The following is a 19,486-nucleotide window of genomic DNA, read 5'->3' on the forward strand; positions in this document are numbered from 1 at the left end:
TGTGGGGTCCTCAACCTATGTTGTCCTGCAAGCCCCAAGGGAAGATGGTGTGGTGTACACGGTGGCTCCTGGGGATCAACAAACCAAGGTAAAAAGGGTCCACCGATCCCTGTTGAAGGCCCTGCTTTGCAGTGACTCCCCTGCCACTGTCCCTGGTGTGAATCCTCCGGATGCACCTGTAGCACCAATCGTAGAAGATGAACAAATCATCCTCAAATGACAAGATGTCATTTGAGGATGATTTGTTTTTACAGCCGCCGGTGCGGCAGCCAACAGTTGTGCCCCAAAACTCCTCCCACGTCCCATTACACGTGCCGAGTGCTCAAGAACCATTAGTTGCTCTCCCCACCGTGGTCACTGACCAGGCTCCGCCAGCAATTGACCCTGTGGCCAATCCTGGCTTCAGCGAGGCATCTGTACGCCGGTCCACTCGCACGACCGCTGGCCAATACCTAAATCCCCACCGTATTCCAAGGTCCCTAGTTGAACAACCATCCGGCCAAGGTGCTCCTGTGTCATCCTCCAGGCTGACACAAGCAGTTTTTAGGCCTTGGTGTTAAGTTGTGTTTCATCGTCGGGGCGACGATGCATTTCGGGGGGGGGGGGGAATGTGGCAATATGGGCTGTAGAGGCCTGGCAAATCACCTAGCAAGTAATGAACTCCCAATTCTCCTCAGTCATTCAGTTTCAATGCTCCTAAATCCCGGTTTGCCCCAGATACACCGGTCAAGTACACCCGTTTGGCTTTTAACGCCTTGTCCATGACCACGCGCCGCAGATTGCGGCAACAGCTGGCCAACGTTGCGTGCGCTGGTCCACTCAGTTTGGATGCAGCCTGTGGTGTGGAGCGATCCCATTGAGCAGCTAAGGAAGTATCGTGTGCTACTCCGTCAACCATGCCCGGTATGTGCCGAGAATTTATTTAGATCAGTTTCGATTGAATGTAGTAATTCCACTGGTAATATTGCAGGTCTCCTGTGGTGGTCCGCAGCGGCTTGGGCACGCCCCCTCTGCTGTTTAGTTCCTTCTTGGCTTCTTTTTGTTTTGTTCCTGCTCTGTTCTGATCCTGTATTGTGCCTATTTTGCCGTCCCGTTTTGTTCCTGTTTTGTTCCTGTTTTGTCCCTATTTTGTTCTTATTTCACCTACTATTATAATAACTTGGGTTTGACTTTCTAGGTCAGCTGATTTAGGAGCTATTGAAAATAATCCTTGTTTTTTGACGAAAAATATTCCTTAAAAATCTATAAAGGGTTAAATTGAAAAAGTAAAAGGTGTGCGTGATACCTGGAGACCACAACTACTATAATCACTTAGCATTTACTATCTAGGTTTGCTAACTTAGGAGCTATTGAAAAGAATCCTTGATTTTTGACGAAAAATATTCCTTAAAAATCTACTAAGGGTTGAATTGAAAAAAGTAAAAGGTGTGCGTGATACCTGGAGACCACAACTACTATAATCACTTGGGTTTGACTTTCTAGGTCAGCTGACTTAGGAGCTATTGAAAATAATCCTTGTTTTTTGACGAAAAATATTCCTTAAAAATCTATAAAGGGTTAAATTGAAAAAGTAAAAGGTGTGCGTGATACCTGGAGACCACAACTACTATAATCACTTAGCATTTACTATCTAGGTTTGCTAACTTAGGAGCTATTGAAAAGAATCCTTGTTTTTTGACAAAAAATATTCCTTAAAAATCTACAAAGGGTTAATTTGAAAAAGTAAAAGGTGTCCATGATACCTGGAGACCACACTACTATAATCACTTAGCATTTACTATCTAGGCTAGCTGACTTAGGAGCTATTGATAAGAATCCTTGATTTTTGACGAAAAATATTCTTTAAAAATCTACAAAGGGTTAATTTTTCAGCCCAAAAGGACTATTACATCTAATATTAGCAACTTGGATTCATGCTCAATATTGTTGTTTTTTTAAATATAAATACGTTTGATATTTTTTAAGATAACATATTTTTAAACAAACGGTACTTTAGAGTCGGTCCCTAACTGGCGTACCAAGTGGCACTTCAGCGCGCAGCTCCCTGTGTCGAGCTACTGCAGGCGGGGCACACTCAGAGGAAGCTCCCGCTCTAGTTGCGGAGGCGAATGTCCAACGTCCAACGTGAAACTCACTTCACCGCGGTGCTTCTGCGGAGCTCATCAGGCTCCAGGTGCATCATGGGAATCAAATCGTGTTATTTTGCATTTATATATTTACTCGCACAATAAGCTATCACTTAATGCTTATGTGCAAACATTTCTGTGTCAAACCTCAGCAGTTTTAAGCTGTATTTAATGTTTTCCGTATAGTCCGTGTCAACCACAGCCCTTGTGGTTCAACGCGATTGGCTGCTGTGTGCAGGGCCGGCCTCAGCACATTTGGTGCCCTAGGCGAGCTACTCCCCTGGCGCCCCCCCCCCCAAAAAAAAGAATTCTGCCACGCAAAAACACATGTATAACAATTTTCGTTAGATTTATTTGTCAATTCCAAAATAGCGTTTGGATACATAGAAGGGGGCGCAAAAAACTGACAAAAAAAAGAAAATAAAATTTAAAGGCGCAATGGACGATTTTTCGGCGATTTGAAAACGCAGGCAGAAGTGCACATGCGCACTCCCCCGTGCGGACTGATACAACACACACGTGCGTTTGTTTATTAGCGCGACGGATCGCATCGCATCTCTCTTCTCCCGTAGATTTCCGTCTTCTTCTGAGTCAGCTCGAACAGTCTTTCTCCGTCTTCATTTTGCCCCGTACGCTGAGGGAACTATATTATGATAGATCAATGCGCTTAGACACGCGGAAATGTGGGACGAGCCTGACGCGGCTGCAGGTGAGCGATAGGTGAGTTTTATGATTGATACGTGGCAGGACAAATCAGCAGTCCACGCCACGAGAAAATAAGACTCAGATTTGGGCCCAAAAAATCGTCCATTCAACCTTTAATAATAATTTAAAAAAAAATCCAGAGGGGGGCACCCCCCCGCAGTGCCGCCCCAGGCACCCGCCTATACGGCCTAGTGGAAGGGCTGTGTGCGTTGGGGGAGATGTACTGTACATCAGATCTACGCAGACGTGCCGCACACCTCCCCGTACACACACGTACACGGCAAGAGCCACAAGCTTTGCAATTGGCCGCCGTGTGCTTCGGGAGGTCTGTGTGGATTTGACGGCGAAGCATAAACTGGACTTTAGTTTGATTCTTAGTTGAGAGGCTGTGTCATGGTGTGCAGCTGCTGGCTCCAGTGTACACGCCACTTTTCCACTTCCCCCAATCTTTTGTGTTTATCCGAGTCCAGACGCAACAGCTCACTTCTGTACATCTCTCCAAACCTCTACAACACAACACAAGTTAGCAAATTATACAGCCCATATATTTGTAGTATTTAAAAGACTGATTGTCTTTAATGTCATTAATATCTTAAATATCTTCAATAGACGGATAGTGACTATACCTTGACAGTGGCGTCTCTTTCTTCTATAACCACTTCATGTCCACGGGTGAGTTTGTTTGTGGCGATAGAGGCAGTTACCTTGGTAACACCTGACAAAGGGAAATATGGGATGCCTGGCCAGGTTCTGTGTATGCAAACATAATGGGATAAACAATGAAGTGCACATTCAGGATGATAGTAAAACATGCAAATATATAAACGCATATCAGTGTGGTTGTCAGTAAAAATTGCCCTTGAGGTCGAGGCAATTGTCCATGTGACTTTTCCATTGATTGGCCCGTGTAATATTGGTTCTATATTTCTACATGCCATCTTATTTGAGAAATGCATCAGCCCCAGCTGCCACAAAATACTGCACCTTTCTTTGTTTCAAAGATGGTGTTTTATCGACCCAAAGGTGGTGTCTACAACCACATCACCACCTAATATACAGTCTTTGTAATAAAGTCTTTGTAACGCTATACCTGAAGTTCACAATGTTTGCAAATTAACAACAAAGCACTACACTTAAAATGTTCAAATTAGATGGACGGATTAGACTTTAGAGTTGAGCACACATTCTTCTCATTTGAATGGTAATGTACGTCTAATGTTGCACTTCTAACACTGAAAAATAAGGGAAATGTTGACATTTCCTGTGTTTTGATGGGTTTTTAAAAAATGTCCCCAAAAATAATAGTAATGATGGCAGTTGAATTGAATATCAATTTCAAGTTGTGAATTTGATATTCAAAAATTCAACAAAGCAAAGGGTTGAGACATTTTCAAGGACGAAATATATAATTTTCAAGACATCTGGCTTTTTAAAATTATTTTCCATGTCTGGAAAACAGGCCAGTTATTTTTCAGGTTTTCCAGGCCGTGTGAGAACCATGTTTCTTTCTTTCAGCTTTTAAATGGGATTGATGTGTGCGTCATCTCCATCTAAAGATGTGTTCAACTCAGGAAAGACACCAAAACCTCTAAACCTCTAAAAACTATTATATTATATATTATGTTAAAATGTTTTGATCAAGTCTTTATTGAATTTTGCAATTTGTCACTGACCTCATCACATTACAAGAAGGCTCAAAAAACTAAACAAAAATGTCTACCTGGACAGTCCCCCTCTCAAGAACACATGTGCCCACAGACATACACACACCCAAACACACCCAAACACACCGAGTCTTGTAGAGGATGTAGAGAAGAAAATACCAGGACCCATAAACACCAACCCAGTTAAATAAATCTGTTCCAATAACCATGAACAGTCTAGTGCACCCTCCCCTCCACTGTCATATGAAAAGAAAATATATGGTAAATTATGTACAATTTTGACCTGGGAATGTATTACAAAACTCTTTTTAGAAATTGATTTAGAAACAAATTATTTATTATTTATTTTAAACAAATAGGACAATTGATTTGATGGCATTTAGATTAAATCAATTGTCCCGGAGAAAAATTACATTGTTTACAGTATAATTAAATAAAGTTTGGTCAATTTTGCACATTCAACACATGAAACATCAGACCTACCTTTGGGCTGTGTGTGGCTTGAGTGCTGTCTTGTCTGTGTTTTCAGAGGGCTGTGTTTCTGCCTTTAGTTCTGTAAAAGAACTGAACATCAGTGCGACAGAATCAATGTGTTTCCGCAAAACACTAGAAAGAACACTCACCATCGGCTGTCATTAGCCGGTCATACAGACACAGCAGTTGTTCTGTCAGCGAGGCCAGGGAAGTTACAAAATCCTCTCCAGCCAGATGCAAACACTCCTGAAAAAGGAAGCAATGTTCAGCACTGTTCTTTGCTATTTTTGTAGTCAGACAAGTATTACCTTATTGCTTGCCTTACCTTCTGGACCCCGGCAGAACAGTTGATGGCGTTGTTGAGTGCTTGTTGACGGTGCTGTTCTCTGAGCATGAGTTTCTGCAAAGCCTCACCACTTATACTTAGTCTCAGCTGGCCCAGAATATAGTTCTGCGTCATTAGAACATAATATCATTAGAACACATATACTAGACAAAGTTGATCTAATAGGAGTATAACAATTACAGTATAACAATACCTTTTCAGTCTCACTTTCTGCCACAGTCTGGTCTAAATTCTGCCTGATTCTGGCCACCTCGGTCTCGAGTTTCTCCTGGTGCTGATGCTCATGTAAACCAAGCAGCAATCTAGGTAACTTTTGACACAGTTGTTCCAATGTAGATAGATCGTTCACGAACTCTGAGAATCAGTCAGGAAACAAAAAAGTAAACATGACTGCTGATGTATCATCACTGATTTACTTATACTGAGATGGAATCAGTGTTAATACACAGTATAAAATTACTAGTCACTACATTATTTTGAGAGTACCGTTCTGGCTGGAGTTTAGGAAACTCATTGCCTGCTCCAGGTATCCCTTAAGTCTTAGTTGCATGTTTTCAACCCACTGCTCCAAACTGTCAGGAACCAGCAAGAAGTGATTCACACCGTGGCTGCTCTGGTAGAAATCCTGAGAGGTCCAGAAATGACTAAATTATATTAAGAATCAGCACACTCCAGTTGCCCCATTATTTTTGGTAAATTGCTGGGGAGTATGCCCAGCAGATAGGACAAGGTTATATAGAACTATTAAAAAAGCGGGCTCTGTGATGGGGTCTAAACTAACAACAGCCCAGGTGGCAGATTGAAAGGTGCTCTCTAAGCTCAGATACTACTGAGCATGGTAAAACCTCTGTGGGCAATGTAGTTTGTGACAAAGCCAAGATAAAGTAAGATGAAGTTGCTGATAAAATATTCCAATACATTTACCTCAGCAGTGAGCATCAGAACATCACTGCCCTCCCACAGCGGGGTACTGACTTTAGACCTGAAAGAGCTGCAGGACAAATGCCTTTATTAAGCACTAAAGTGTCTGATAAAACATAGACAAGTGGCTTGACTCACAGAGTATCATGTTCAGGCTCTGGTCTGGGCCCAAAAATCGGTATCCTCCAGTCAATCCTGAGTGCTCTGCCGGCTCTCCTTAAAACACACAGGGCTGTCACTTCCATGCCACACACACCCACACACGCACGCACGCACGCACGCACACACACACGCACACACACACACGCACCCACACACACACGCACGCACCCACACACACACGCACGCACCCACACACACACGCACGCACCCACACTCACGCACACAAGCACGCGCACCCGCACACACTGGAGGAGTTTGTGTAGGCAAGACAACGTATGTGGTCTTTACCTGACTGCAGGAGACTCCTCTCTCCTCTGAATAGGTCCAGTGCTCTGATCTAAGGACAAGTCACATAAAGATGGAAAATAAGTGTTCTAAATTGAAAAGAGTGGGGCACTAGACACATGACCTTTACCTTTTCCTCCTCTGGGCTCTGTTTCAGGGGGGGCCGGTGTTTTGTCCCTACCAGGACATAAGAGTCAGTACATAATGTATAATTTGAGACAATATACGCAGTCTTCATACCTGTTTAGAGATTTTATGAGCCCCAGTAAAGGATCATCATGCAGTCCACCTCCTGAGTAAAAGGGCTGCAGTGCAGAGGACGGGGATGAAAGGTGAGCCAACAGATGGGTGTCCTCCTGCAGAGGGCGCTGTTGTGAGACCTACAAACATAACCAAACAAATAAAAGCAACATGAATGAAAACAAATAGCATTTAACACCAGTAAAATCATTCAAAACAGACTAAAATAACATAAGAAATAAAAAGATACTTTTGCACAATGGCTTTTTCCCTGCTGAGGTGTGTCACCATGGCTGAAGACCTAAACACTTTCTACTGCATGTGGGATCACTGTCATTATACTCAGGAGAGGGGGATTCTCCATGATCACATGGAGCATCACCCTGAGGATGTCTGCAGACAGCCTGTAGCAGACAGTGTTGTCTTAAGCCTACAGTTCAATCGCTTGCAAAAGCTGCTCTAGATGAACGCAACTCCTGCATCATCCTCTTGGTCTCCTCCTTTCTCACAGTGAGGCATCAGAGCAGCTGGTGGTCCTGCAGATCATGGGTCACAGCAGCTCCAGGAGGAATGACTCCAGCCTAATGTACGCTGTCAGCGCCATGGGCTTCTAGTCCTAGGTGCTGAGGTGCAGCGTTTTAATGACAGGAATAAGGCATGACATCTTCCACATTAGCAGGGGAGCACCGGCTTTCAGGACCCTGAGGCTCACGACATCAGGGACAACTTCTGACATGCAACCCCTCCACTGTGATGGTCCTCATGCTACTCCATACTTCCAATTAGTTGTTCTGCTATAGTCTCCACTCAAGCCTCCTTCTGCACTAAAGGCCCCTCTTTTTCGGTTTGGGAGGATGTTCAGGAGGGGAATGTTGAGGGCCTGTGCCTACTGTACAGTGGCTTGGTCTAGACAGATCACTTTAACACATTTTAAAGAAATTAAACACTTTCAATGAAAGATGTTGTAATGTGAAAACTGTAGACATACCAAAGTAAAGTGAAGACACTGAGCCTGTTGATGCAGCATCTGACTGAGGATGGAGAGGGTGGAGAACACCTGGACCTTGAACACCTGCAAATTCACATAGAATATCATCGGCTACACATATATACACAAAGCCTGGCTGCATCTACTCATCACAGATGTCTATTTAAGCCTTATTCGAGTGAGATTTGACATCTGTAAATCCATGTCACTGGCCTGTACCTGTGCCTCTCTATCTTCCAGAAGGATCTGTAGCTGATGAATCTTGCTGCTGGTGTCAGACTGTTGCTGATTACAGGTGGCAGCCTGAAGAAAAAAAAAACACTTAAGTCTAGCTTTTTCTGTTGATTGCGTCCATGCATGTGTATTGGTTGTGCGTAAGTGTTTTTCTTGTCAGTGGGTTTAGAGATCCAGCCATATGTATTGTGTAACTGCAAAACATACCACAGTTTTGATCTTGACTTGAGTGCTGCGAAGAACGTGCTGGATCTTCTCCACAAACATGAACTCTGACATGAGGGAGGTTATTTTCTCTTGCAAACTGTATACGTCCCTGACCTGAAGCAAAGACTTGTGTGTGAGACTACACCTTCACTTAAGTGCTGAGCTGAAAATACAAACCATTACCTGCTGTAAACTGTTGGAGTGGCAGGCCTCCAACTGATCATGGATGGACTCTTCCGCCACATTGATCCTTTTCATTTCTTTCTTCAACTTCTTCTGAAACTTTCTCATCTCATAAGGAGTAAAGTTCCCTCCTTCACTGAAAAGTCTGTCAAACACAGGTAACAACATACACGGTATATTTATAGTATTCATGTGTGAACTTTAATAATGTAGTTAGTAATCATGTAAAAGGAAACTGGATTGTCTTGTACTACTACTACTGGACAAAAACAAGTTTTTTTAATTTATTTTTTTCAAAAAATATTTTGTTGCCCGTAGGCTTTATAGGCAGGGAAGTAAATGGGGGATGAGAGAGAAGGGATGACATGCGGTAAATAGTCAGAGTCGGAAATTGAATTCACAACACGGTTGCCGGCTGCACTTGGAGCCTGATATACATGTGCTGTGTTTTAACCTCTTGACCACCGGGCAACAGCTAATTTATGTATTTATTGTATGTCTTTATTTACCCTTATTTAACCAGATAAAAATCACATTAATCAGAATCTTTCTCTCTTTTCCATGGGTGACCTGAGACAAAGTGAACTGCAGCACACACATTGAGCAGCAAATCAATGTGTAATAGCAATATAATTCATTCTATATTTGAGTGTTTCTGTCATTAAGGAAAAGAAGCTGAACTGAGCCATCACTTCAAACAGCATGTCACCTGAAGGAGCAGAGCAGCTGTGTCGTGGCCTGTTTGAGCTGCTCCAGTTCGAACAACATATTTTTTCTGAAGTTGGCCTGAAAATCCTGGGTGTCTGCAATGTGATTCTTAAGATAGTCCTTCAAGATTGAGCTGAGGGTCTCCAATCTGCATCAAAAAGACAGAGGTCAACAAACATGTGGTCTCTTCATAAGCACACAAAAGAGGTGATGTATGAATTGATGTGATGATTGGTAAGCTCTGAGCTTCCCATAGTCTGTGATCGGCCCGTCTGAAGGGCAAATTTTATATGATTGGTCACTGGTCAGTCTGAATACAAATGGTGTATACAGGTGTATAGCAGGAAGAGTGGAGACGTACCTCTGAAGAGTATCTACAGACTCAAGGCTGCTTTCACAGTTGGACACAGCGGTCGAAAAGGTCTGGTTCCTCTTGCCCACAGACTCTAGGAAATCCTTCAGATCAGTGTTAAGGGAGGCTAGAGTGTGTGACACTGTCTCACAGTGACTGTCCACTTGCTTTAGGTGCAGCTGCAGCTCAGCTACAAAACACAAGTGGACACTTAAATATTTTACACAACAATCTCTGCTGGATCATCTGCCATGAGATATGAGTATGGTGAACGTGAATTCTAGATGAGAGTGGCACTTTATGTTCAAGATGAAAAATAAAATAAAAAAGTTGAGACATTTCTTTGCCGATGTGACTGTGAACTGTTCTGTAATGCAATTTGAGATTGTTTAGCCATTGCTGATGCTTTACCTAGACGTGGCTGGAATATTAGCTGGTCGACATGCTGGGCATTGAGCTGCTGCAGCTTGACATCCTGCTCAATAAGTGCTTCCTGTTTGAGGTGCGAGAGCAGAGAAAGGGCTGAGAAGACACTGCCATGGAAGTGCTGCTCCATGTGTTCCACAAACATGCTCCTCACTCTGCCAATTACACAGAATACACAGGTCATGTGCTGTGGACACACGGGGCAGTGAATATGGAAGAAACTTAGCATATCATATTATCATTAATTAGCGTTACATTTAAAAGTAACCTGTTAAGTTAACACGTTAAGTTACTGTTTCCTTGTTTTAAAAGTAAAGTCCGTACCATACTCTTCCGTTACCAATTATTAACATTACTCTACAACCCATATAATTTGTCGACAATCTCTTTACGTTGCTGAACACAGTAATATATATAATCATTAAAACATAAAATAAACAACCAAAGTAAATGAGTTTGACATAGCCTTATTTATGTTGACAGATCACCACGCAAGAGTACTCTAATAACAAAGTAGCACCGTAACGTCAGTTAGTTTTCAAGTGCAGTAATGAGGTAACTTAACAAGTTATTTTTAAAAGTAACGCTACCCAAGACTGGTGCCAGATACTGGTGACATGTGCCTGGCTCCTTTTGACAGTGTGGAAAGAGCCATGGACTGTTACTCTCAAAATGTGGATTGAGAAATTGACTGAGAATGTGGCTTCTATTTGATTAAATAGCACATATATAAATGATGATGAGAATGTGAAGTCACACCTGCTTAGTGTCTGAGAGAGCAGCACGGCTGAAAACACCTCCAACAGTCGGTTCCCCAGAGGCTCTTTCAGTTCAAGGGACTGGCACATGAAGGAGGGCCCCTTGTAAGTGCGGCCCCTTGATGAGCTTAACTCCTCAGAGCTGTTCATGTTGTACAGATCCAGTAGCCCACTGTCACCCTAAAGCAAACACAGGAATAAAACAGGTGTGTGAAGAAGGAAACTATTTAATATGATCTCACCTGATATTGTGCGGCATCAGTGTTCTCCCCACTGTTCTCTTTGTCTATGGTTAATGTGGCTTTTAGACTGGAATCTACAAAAGGAACACAGGTGTCAGAGAAAGATCAATCAAAAAAGCATTTCACTGAAAGATACCCATTTTTTATTGAGTTGACTCAAGTTATTAACAGCCGATTAGTTGTGGACAAATCATTTGCAGTTGCATCTGCAATTCTGTAGCAATAATTACAACAATAGAAAAAACAAGTTGGATTGTTGTAGTTTTAGGTTATATTTAAAATGTCACCTTTTTTCTTGAGGGTAAAGTTATGAAACCCAGAAACCAGTGGCACACAATTGGCCTTGATTCCCATTAACCTGCCACCAACTAGCAGGTGAGATTGGAAGGTTTTATATTTGTTTTTTAGAAATTTAGAAATTGTATACTCAATTTAAAATTTGTACTCGCCAAACCTTAACCTAAGCCTAAACATTAAATACTAAACAAACTCATAGGCTATCTTAACATTAAATCATGTCTAGAATGGCCTACGCTACACTAACATGAATTATTACATAAAGTTTTGGATCAGATCTTATGAGCTCATAGACGCATTACTGGTCTAAACTGAAACACTACAGTTGGCTAATGCTAGCTTGTGAGTTGTGACTGTAATGAGATATTTGATTTGAGATATCATGAGAAAGGTATCAGAGGGACCTCATTTATGGTCCCCATGAAGTAAGCATGTAAATAGTTTTGTCCTCATAATGTGATGAATACCCGCCATATACACCCACACACAAGCTAACTGACCTAATAAGTCACTGAATACTGGGCCAAATTCATCAGGGCTCTGAAAAATAGAAACAATATGACTTAACCTCACAATATTTAGTGAAAAAAGGAAACATGAACAAGTTTGATCCATTATGTGTACATTTGGCTGGATGCAAATGGTTCAGTTACCGGTGTATAGATGCTGCTGAGGTGGAAGAAAGCACTGAGGCGACTGCTGTAGTTTTGGAGCTCCAGCTGATACAAAGCAGGGAGTCTGTCCAACATAGTGTTCTGATCCAACAGATGCTGTCTGCAGCTACAACCACAAAGACATCCAGCATAGCAACACAAAACACACTCAAAGGGATCGCACAATGTATAAATCATCTATGAATCAAAGTTATATAAGATTAAGTCAAATAATTGAATTTGTTTTAATGTTACTCCTTACTATGCTCTGAGATATGCCTGGAATATGCAAAAGATTTCATCATGTTGTGACCCTATTGGTTGTATTTCCTGTGCAGTACCTGTCATGGAGCTCCTGTAGCTCAAACAGGGCTTTGGTCAGAGATATGTTCAGGTTCTCCTCGTTGCTCGCTTGTCGCAGTATACTCAGCAGCTCATCCAAGTTTTGTCTTTTTCTCTAAAATATCCAAGTTAGTGGTTGTGACCATAACAGTTCACTACAATCTAAACTGTAAGCTACCTCTAACTGTTCCTTTTGCAGGTGCCTCAACTCCTTCACATGTTCTTGGACATTTGTTTCTATATTTTGGAGATTGGAGCAGTGTTCCTCCCACAGAAACGATGCCCGATGCATTATTCCAAACACTGAGCTGCTTAATGAGAGACTGTGGTGGCTGACAGAGTTACAGCTCACCTGTAAAACACATATACATTTAGGTTAAAATAAAATGTTTTGACAATTTGAACAAAGTATCATGTCTTACGGACATCAAAAGCAGCCCATCGCTCGTCAGCCTTGCTCTGACTCTGACCAATCAGAGGTAAGAAGTGGGACTGTACAACATTAGTGACCTGAGCTTCTGAAAGTTGCAGATCCCGGAGAGTGTTCTAAGGGACAAAAGATGATAATTAAATCAAATACAGCAAACGCATGTAGAATGTAGAAGTCTAGTGACACCTCACAACGGTGAACTTCCTCAAGTCGTTCCTGCCAAATCTGGTGATAGCAGTTGCGAATGTACCTCCCAAGGTCAGCATGGAGGCCATCTATGAACAAACAGCAGTATGTGTTACAACGTGAAGAAATAAATATGATAAATATGTATATATTTATACATGTATGTATTTATAAATATGATATGATAGAAAAAAGGGGGGTGGAAAAGTTACCAATTTTATGGTTGAAGCTTTTCAGTTGGTCAAACCAATCAGACACCAGAACAGCAGTGCAAGTGGGTGGAGCCAATGAACTAGAAAATAAATTGTTGAGTCTTTGTCTCATAATAGATATATATGTGCAGAGGAACTACTGACCTCAGGCTGCTGACCGCCTCACAGCGACTGACACTCACTTCTCTCAGACTTTGATGGATTTTAAAAATCTCTGACTGCTCAGAGAGCAGATCCTCATCCAAGTCCTTGCTGCACAATTCACTGTGACGTAAAAATATTAAAAATATGTTGTAATTTTCCTACCATTCCTAATACCATAGTAACACAATAGAATAGGTGAAGTACATTTGGGATTTGGTCTTTATTGTTTACATCCATGTGTGATTTGGGGTGAAAATGGTAATTTACACAGTAATACTGTGATGGGCTGCAGTCAGTCAGGCGTCACCCCAACAGGCATAAGTGAAATAATAAACATTTGTTTGAAGTCAGATATAGAACATGTATGTTCTCCTTTATTGATTTTGGATGCTTAAGGCCGATTTTTCAAAAAACGCATGACTGAAATGAGTCATCATTCAAACTGAAGCTATTCCTGAACCCTTTGGAGTACAAACAATTGGCTGGATTCTTTGTGAAGCTGACCCTCTGAGGTCTGCACCTGAAGTGTTGTACTATCTGCTGAACTCTGCTGTTCTTCCAATGCTCCATACAGTCTTCCCAGCACTGGTGGACTATTGACGTGTCTTGTAGGTTCTCCACCAGCAGGCACAACCGCAGCTGGCATAAACTGCGCCGGTTTGCCAACAAAGACTGGTTTAGCATCTATGAACAACAGGCAGGCATTAGGATTGAGAAATATAGCAGGTATAGTAGAAGTAGTAGGTGACTGAATGTCTGTAACACATTAAGAAATAAAGAGACAAATAGAAAATATGTAAACGCCACACAAGCCCCCTGCTCAGAGAATCTTCCCTTTAGGTGCATGTACCAGCAGAAGCTCTGTAATAAATAAACTAAAATAACTATGGTAACTAAGTATAATCTAGCCAAAGGCACCAATGAAGCTGGGGAGCAGGCCTCTTCCACAGCCAATCTAAAAATATGTGAGACAGGGCAATGAAAACTGTACTGAAAGTGTGGACAGCTCATTGTATACTATAGTCTTCATCAAACTTGTCAAATAACTTAGATTTTAAAGCAACGAGTTATGTCGCTTTAAAATCTAAAGCGACATAACTCGACATAACTTCATAATGAATGGGGACTTCATTCTGAATTCATAATGATGAATCACAAAGATGGCAGGGCTGCTCTCCTTTATTTGTTATTTGTGTTAAATAATGTAAGCCAGTGTGCAAAGACTTACAGTTGCCTTAGAGTGAAGAAGTCGTTGGATGTCAGACAGTTGTAAGAAGCTGATCTTTTCCAGCAGACCACCATGGTTCTTCAGGACGGTTTTAATCTAAACATAATACCCATTATTGATTTTATGCTTATCTCTAAACATCACACTCCACACACACTGGGCCTGTGCTCTGACCTGATGGGTCCTCTGTGTTTCAGTCTGACACAAATTACAGTAGAACTGAATGATTAGTTTCTTTTTCAGCTTCATCTTCTCCTCCACCTCTTCCCACAAAGAACACATATCCTGTAAGACAAAAAGTTAAAGATAAACAAACAAGCATCAATAAATAAATGAATAAATACTGCACACACCTGTAGACTGTGTGATGTCAACTCTTCAGGCCGTTCCATTCGGTGACTCAGTTTTTCAAGTCTCAGGTCGACCTCTCTCAGGGAAGTCAGCAGTTCCTCACTATCCTTCCTCACGTGTGACTCAAACACCTGTGCAGGAATATTAGTTTGTTTTACAGTGCATAAAGTGTCCTTCAATAGATGAATAGATACAGATAAGAATAAGGCAAAAGTTGGTTGTTGACTTTGATGTCTAATGTGCTGGTCCAGACGTTCTGGCTGTGAGATGCAAGGGTGTGCTAGCTCAACCACCATCCAAGCATTGCACCTAATTATAGGCTTGTTTGGTCTGCGGACCAGAGGCTTGCAACGAGCAGGTTTTACAGATGCTGCAAAATGGGTCTGAAGAGTTGTGCTAGCTCCAGTTTATGTGCACTCGTTTCAGCCGCGCAAGTGCCTGTCTGAAGACTCCCAAAGTTCAAATAATACTGTGCATGTGTAAGAGAACACAAGACCAACAAACACACATTAGACATGTTTTGCAATGCAAACTTACTTGAAAAAGGCTAAGCATTCATAACTCTTGATGATTCAAATGACTAATTATAAAAGGTGGTAGGGTCAGTAAAAGACAATTGAAATATAATTTTAATAAAAACATATATAGTTTGCCTATTATTATCATTGATAATAATAATAATAATAATGATAACATAATAACAATAACAATAATAATAATGATAATAATAAGCCTACTACTATTGATAATAATCCTGCACCAAATCTTATAGCCGTACAAGGCAAGACTAACATAGTTTGACCAACAAGGATTTGGAATGAGAAGTCAGCGCTAATAGTTGGGGTGGTAAAGCTTCTTCCACAACCCAAAGAACAGTTTGACCCTCCCAAGAGCAATGAGTGCTGTTGATGCGTATTTGAGCAAGAATAGAGCCATAGGTACAAAATGGCTGACATTCTAACCACGTGAGTGAAGAGTGAAATAAATATTTAGTAATATAAAGTAATTGGAAAGACTTGCAGCTCAGATCTCACTGTACCTTAGAGATGGCAGTCAGCTCTGTGTCAAGCTGGAGCAATGTTTCTTGGTGCTTTGCCGCTTTCTTCTTTGACATTCGGTCGATAACATCTGAACTGGAACCACTAGTTACTAGAGTACAACATGTGTTATAACAAAGGCCATGTGGTGCATTGGATGTGTTTATATGTGTTTCCATATACAGTATGACAAAACACAAACCCAGTGTGTCAGGGAGTCCGCTCACATCCTCACAGTCATCAGTGTCAACAAGTTCCTTTTCACTGAAATCATCAAATACAAATAATCAGTGTTGGGTGTAATCAAGTAACTATAATTGAATTACAATTTTAAGTAACGTAATGTGAGGCATTCCTTGTAATTAGATTACAGTTAATAACAAAATACTCAATGCTTAGGAGAAGGTAACCTTCCTGTGCAGGACACAGCCTAAAGAGGGAGCTCATTGAATGTTCTCAAAGTAATCAAATTAATTATAATGTCAGGTTAACACCTCACAGGCCGAGCTCAGCAGTGGTTGATGTTATGCTAACTGAGCAAGTTTATACAACTCATTGTTGTTTACCTGTTTAAATGGCATAATTAAAACATAAAAGCATTTAATTGATCTATTTATACAATATAATGAATAAATGAATCCCAAAGCAATGTAAATAAGTTACTTTCTAAACTGTAACTAATTACGTTTTGTGTGTGTTGTGTGTAGTACTGTACCTGTGTGTAGTACTGTACCTGCATGTTGTGTGTAGTACTGTACCTGCGTGTTGTGTGTAGTACTGTACCTGTGTGTTGTGTGTAGTACTGTACCTGTGTGTAGTACTGTACCTGTGTGCAGTACTGTACCTGTGTGTTGTGTGTAGTACTGTCCCTGTGTGTTGTGTGTAGTACTGTACCTGTGTGTAGTACTGTACCTGTGTGTTGTGTGTAGTACTGTACCTGTGTGTAGTACTGTACCTGTGTGTTGTGTGTAGTACTGTACCTGTGTGTAGTACTGTACCTGTGTGTTGTGTGTAGTACTGTACCTGTGTGTAGTACTGTACCTGTGTGTTGTGTGTAGTACTGTACCTGTGTGTAGTACTGTACCTGTGTGTAGTACTGTACCTGTGTGTTGTGTGTAGTACTGTACCTGTGTGTAGTACTGTCCCTGTGTGTAGTACTGTACCTGTGTGTTGTGTGTGGTACTGTACCGGTGTGTTGTGTGTAGTACTGTACCTGTGTGGAGTACTGTACATGTGTGTTGTGTGTAGTACTGTACCTGTGTGTTGTGTGTAGTACTGTACCTGTGTGTTGTGTGTAGTACTGTACCTGTGTGTAGTACTGTCCCTGTGTGGAGTACTGTACCTGTGTGTTGTGTGTAGTACTGTCCCTGTGTGGAGTACTGTACATGTGTGTTGTGTGTAGTATTGTACCTGTGTGTTGTGTGTAGTACTGTACCTGTGTGTAGTACTGTCCCTGTGTGGAGTACTGTACATGTGTGTTGTGTGTAGTATTGTACCTGTGTGTTGTGTATAGTACTGTACCTGTGTGTTGTGTGTAGTACTGTACCTGTGTGTTGTGTGTAGTACTGTACCTGTGTGTTGTGTGTAGTACTGTACATGTGTGTTGTGTGTAGTACTGTACCTGTGTGTTGTGTATAGTACTGTACCTGTGTGTTGTGTGTAGTACTGTACATGTGTGTTGTGTGTAGTACTGTACCTGTGTGTTGTGTGTAGTACTGTACCTGTGTGTTGTGTGTAGTACTGTACCTGTGTGTTGTGTATAGTACTATACCTGTGTGTTGTGTGTAGTACTGTACCTGTGTGTTGTGTGTAGTACTGTCCCTGTGTGTTGTGTGTAGTACTGTACCTGTGTGTTGTGTGTAGTACTGTCCCTGTGTGGAGTACTGTACATGTGTGTTGTGTGTAGTATTGTACCTGTGTGTTGTGTGTAGTACTGTACATGTGTGTTGTGTGTAGTACTGTACCTGTGTGTTGTGTGTAGTACTGTACCTGTGTGTTGTGTGTAGTACTGTACCTGTGTGTAGTACTGTACATGTGTGTTGTGTGTAGTACTGTACCTGTGTGTTGTGTGTAGTACTGTACCTGTGTGTTGTGTGTAGTACTGTACCTGTGTGTAGTACTGTACATGTGTGTTGTGTGTAGTACTGTACATGTGTGTTGTGTGTAGTACTGTACATGTGTGTTGTGTGTAGTACTGTACCTGTGTGTTGTGTGTAGTACTGTACCTGTGTGTTGTGTGTAGTACTGTACCTGTGTGTAGTACTGTACCTGTGTGTTGTGTGTAGTACTGTACATGTGTGTTGTGTGTAGTACTGTACCTGTGTGTTGTGTGTAGTACTGTACCTGTGTGTTGTGTGTAGTACTGTCCCTGTGTGGAGTACTGTACATGTGTGTTGTGTGTAGTATTGTACCTGTGTGTTGTGTATAGTACTGTACCTGTGTGTTGTGTGTAGTACTGTACATGTGTGTTGTGTGTAGTACTGTACCTGTGTGTTGTGTGTAGTACTGTACCTGTGTGTTGTGTGTAGTACTGTACATGTGTGTTGTGTATAGTACTGTACCTGTGTGTTGTGTGTAGTACTGTACATGTGTGTTGTGTGTAGTATTGTACCTGTGTGTTGTGTGTAGTACTGTACATGTGTGTTGTGTGTAGTATTGTACCTGTGTGTTGTGTGTAGTACTGTACCTGTGTGTTGTGTGTAGTACTGTACATGTGTGTTGTGTGTAGTACTGTACCTGTGTGTTGTGTGTAGTATTGTACCTGTGTGTTGTGTGTAGTACTGTACATGTGTGTTGTGTGTAGTACTGTACCTGGTGGCTGTGCTGCACTGTGTGTTGTTCTGCACACACTGGTCTTTCCACGTGGCCAGCAGAGATCTTGACAGCTGCACCTGCATTTTTTATAGACATGAGTCATGAGTAGAATTTAACTCAAACTATTGTAGTATGTTGCACTGATCAGGACAGTGCAGTTTTCAAGTGAACACAACATGTTTTTTGTGCAACACGAGACCTTATCTTCTCAAGGCATTTATTTAATTTAGCTTTAATCCGCTGTGATAACTTAATACATTTTGATACTTTACCTGAGCATCAAAGAGCTGTCTGTAAACCTTCCCGCTGGCAACCGCTCTAGGTTCACTTTTAGCCATAGTTTTAGCCAAGCAAATGCTAATTTCTTCCCTGGGCCGAGAGTGGCTCAGTTGTTTTCCATTGGAATTATTGTGTATTCTAAATTGTAACACCTTTCGCCATTACACGCTTAACCGAGCACTTCCGCGATAGATTATTCGCGTCTCTAAGTTTCCAAGGCAACGCTTCACAACAAGGATAAAAAGAAAAAAAAGAATAAAAGTTTAATCTTTGGGTGTGAAATAAGCTTGAATAATAATAATAATAATAATATAATAATCCATGGTTGGTTCTAGTTAAAAAATCACATTATTTTTGTTTTAACTGAAATGTCACGCATGTCCACTTGACGTAACATTACGTAAATCATAAAAACCCTGTGATGATGGCCCTTGTCCAGGGTGTTCTGTCATTGGGATAGGCTCCAATCACCTGTGATCCCTAACCGCAACA

At 41.5% G+C, this 19,486-nt stretch overlaps 2 protein-coding genes across 2 annotated transcripts; both read right to left on the minus strand.

Moving 5' to 3' along the window:
- Window positions 1-3,136: 3,136 nt before the first annotated feature.
- Window positions 3,137-6,448, minus strand: LOC140350800 (coiled-coil domain-containing protein 180-like). The gene is made up of 9 exons (XM_072436315.1): window positions 6,375-6,448; window positions 6,240-6,306; window positions 5,802-5,940; window positions 5,509-5,669; window positions 5,295-5,420; window positions 5,119-5,215; window positions 4,979-5,048; window positions 3,458-3,581; window positions 3,137-3,337 (listed from the first exon to the last, which is right to left on the minus strand). The coding sequence occupies exons 2-9, from the start codon at window positions 6,252-6,254 to the stop codon at window positions 3,206-3,208; spliced, it is 864 nt and encodes a 287-aa protein (XP_072292416.1). The 5' UTR covers window positions 6,255-6,306; window positions 6,375-6,448; the 3' UTR covers window positions 3,137-3,205.
- Window positions 6,449-6,772: 324 nt separating this feature from the next.
- On the minus strand, window positions 6,773-19,094 carry LOC140351516 (coiled-coil domain-containing protein 180-like). Its single transcript, XM_072437367.1, has 27 exons — window positions 18,988-19,094; window positions 18,713-18,792; window positions 16,104-16,165; window positions 15,904-16,013; window positions 14,867-14,995; window positions 14,676-14,798; window positions 14,514-14,609; window positions 13,806-13,969; window positions 13,286-13,405; window positions 13,142-13,221; window positions 12,930-13,018; window positions 12,740-12,859; window positions 12,492-12,665; window positions 12,313-12,428; window positions 11,972-12,098; window positions 11,819-11,858; window positions 11,022-11,095; window positions 10,781-10,959; window positions 10,007-10,176; window positions 9,605-9,785; window positions 9,245-9,391; window positions 8,536-8,680; window positions 8,353-8,466; window positions 8,131-8,214; window positions 7,912-7,995; window positions 6,924-7,063; window positions 6,773-6,860 (listed from the first exon to the last, which is right to left on the minus strand). Exons 1-27 carry the CDS (start codon window positions 19,051-19,053, stop codon window positions 6,773-6,775), a joined length of 3,102 nt encoding a protein of 1,033 aa, XP_072293468.1. The 5' UTR covers window positions 19,054-19,094.
- Window positions 19,095-19,486: the final 392 nt, after the last annotated feature.

This window comes from Eucyclogobius newberryi, unplaced genomic scaffold (genome assembly GCF_026437365.1).
Source record: "Eucyclogobius newberryi isolate DKJ021-1_F unplaced genomic scaffold, fEucNew1.0.hap1 SCAF_8, whole genome shotgun sequence".
Taxonomy (NCBI): Eukaryota; Metazoa; Chordata; class Actinopteri; order Gobiiformes; family Gobiidae; genus Eucyclogobius; species Eucyclogobius newberryi.

What these genes read in the sequence shown, in the direction of transcription:
- LOC140351516 (XM_072437367.1), bottom strand. Translation starts at nt 19,053, where the DNA reads ATGGCTAAAAGTGAACCTAGAGCGGTTGCCAGCGGGAAGGTTTACAGA. An exon ending in CAGTGCAGCACAGCCACCAG is followed by an intron (nt 16,166 to 18,712) that starts GTACAGTACTAC and finishes TGATGATTTCAG; the next exon opens with TGAAAAGGAACTTGTTGACA. An exon ending in CGGACTCCCTGACACACTGG is followed by an intron (nt 16,014 to 16,103) that starts GTTTGTGTTTTG and finishes GTTGTACTCTAG; the next exon opens with TAACTAGTGGTTCCAGTTCA.
- LOC140350800 (XM_072436315.1), bottom strand. An exon ending in CCTAAACTCCAGCCAGAACG is followed by an intron (nt 5,670 to 5,801) that starts GTACTCTCAAAA and finishes ACTGATTCTCAG; the next exon opens with AGTTCGTGAACGATCTATCT. An exon ending in CAGAAAGTGAGACTGAAAAG is followed by an intron (nt 5,421 to 5,508) that starts GTATTGTTATAC and finishes CTAATGACGCAG; the next exon opens with AACTATATTCTGGGCCAGCT.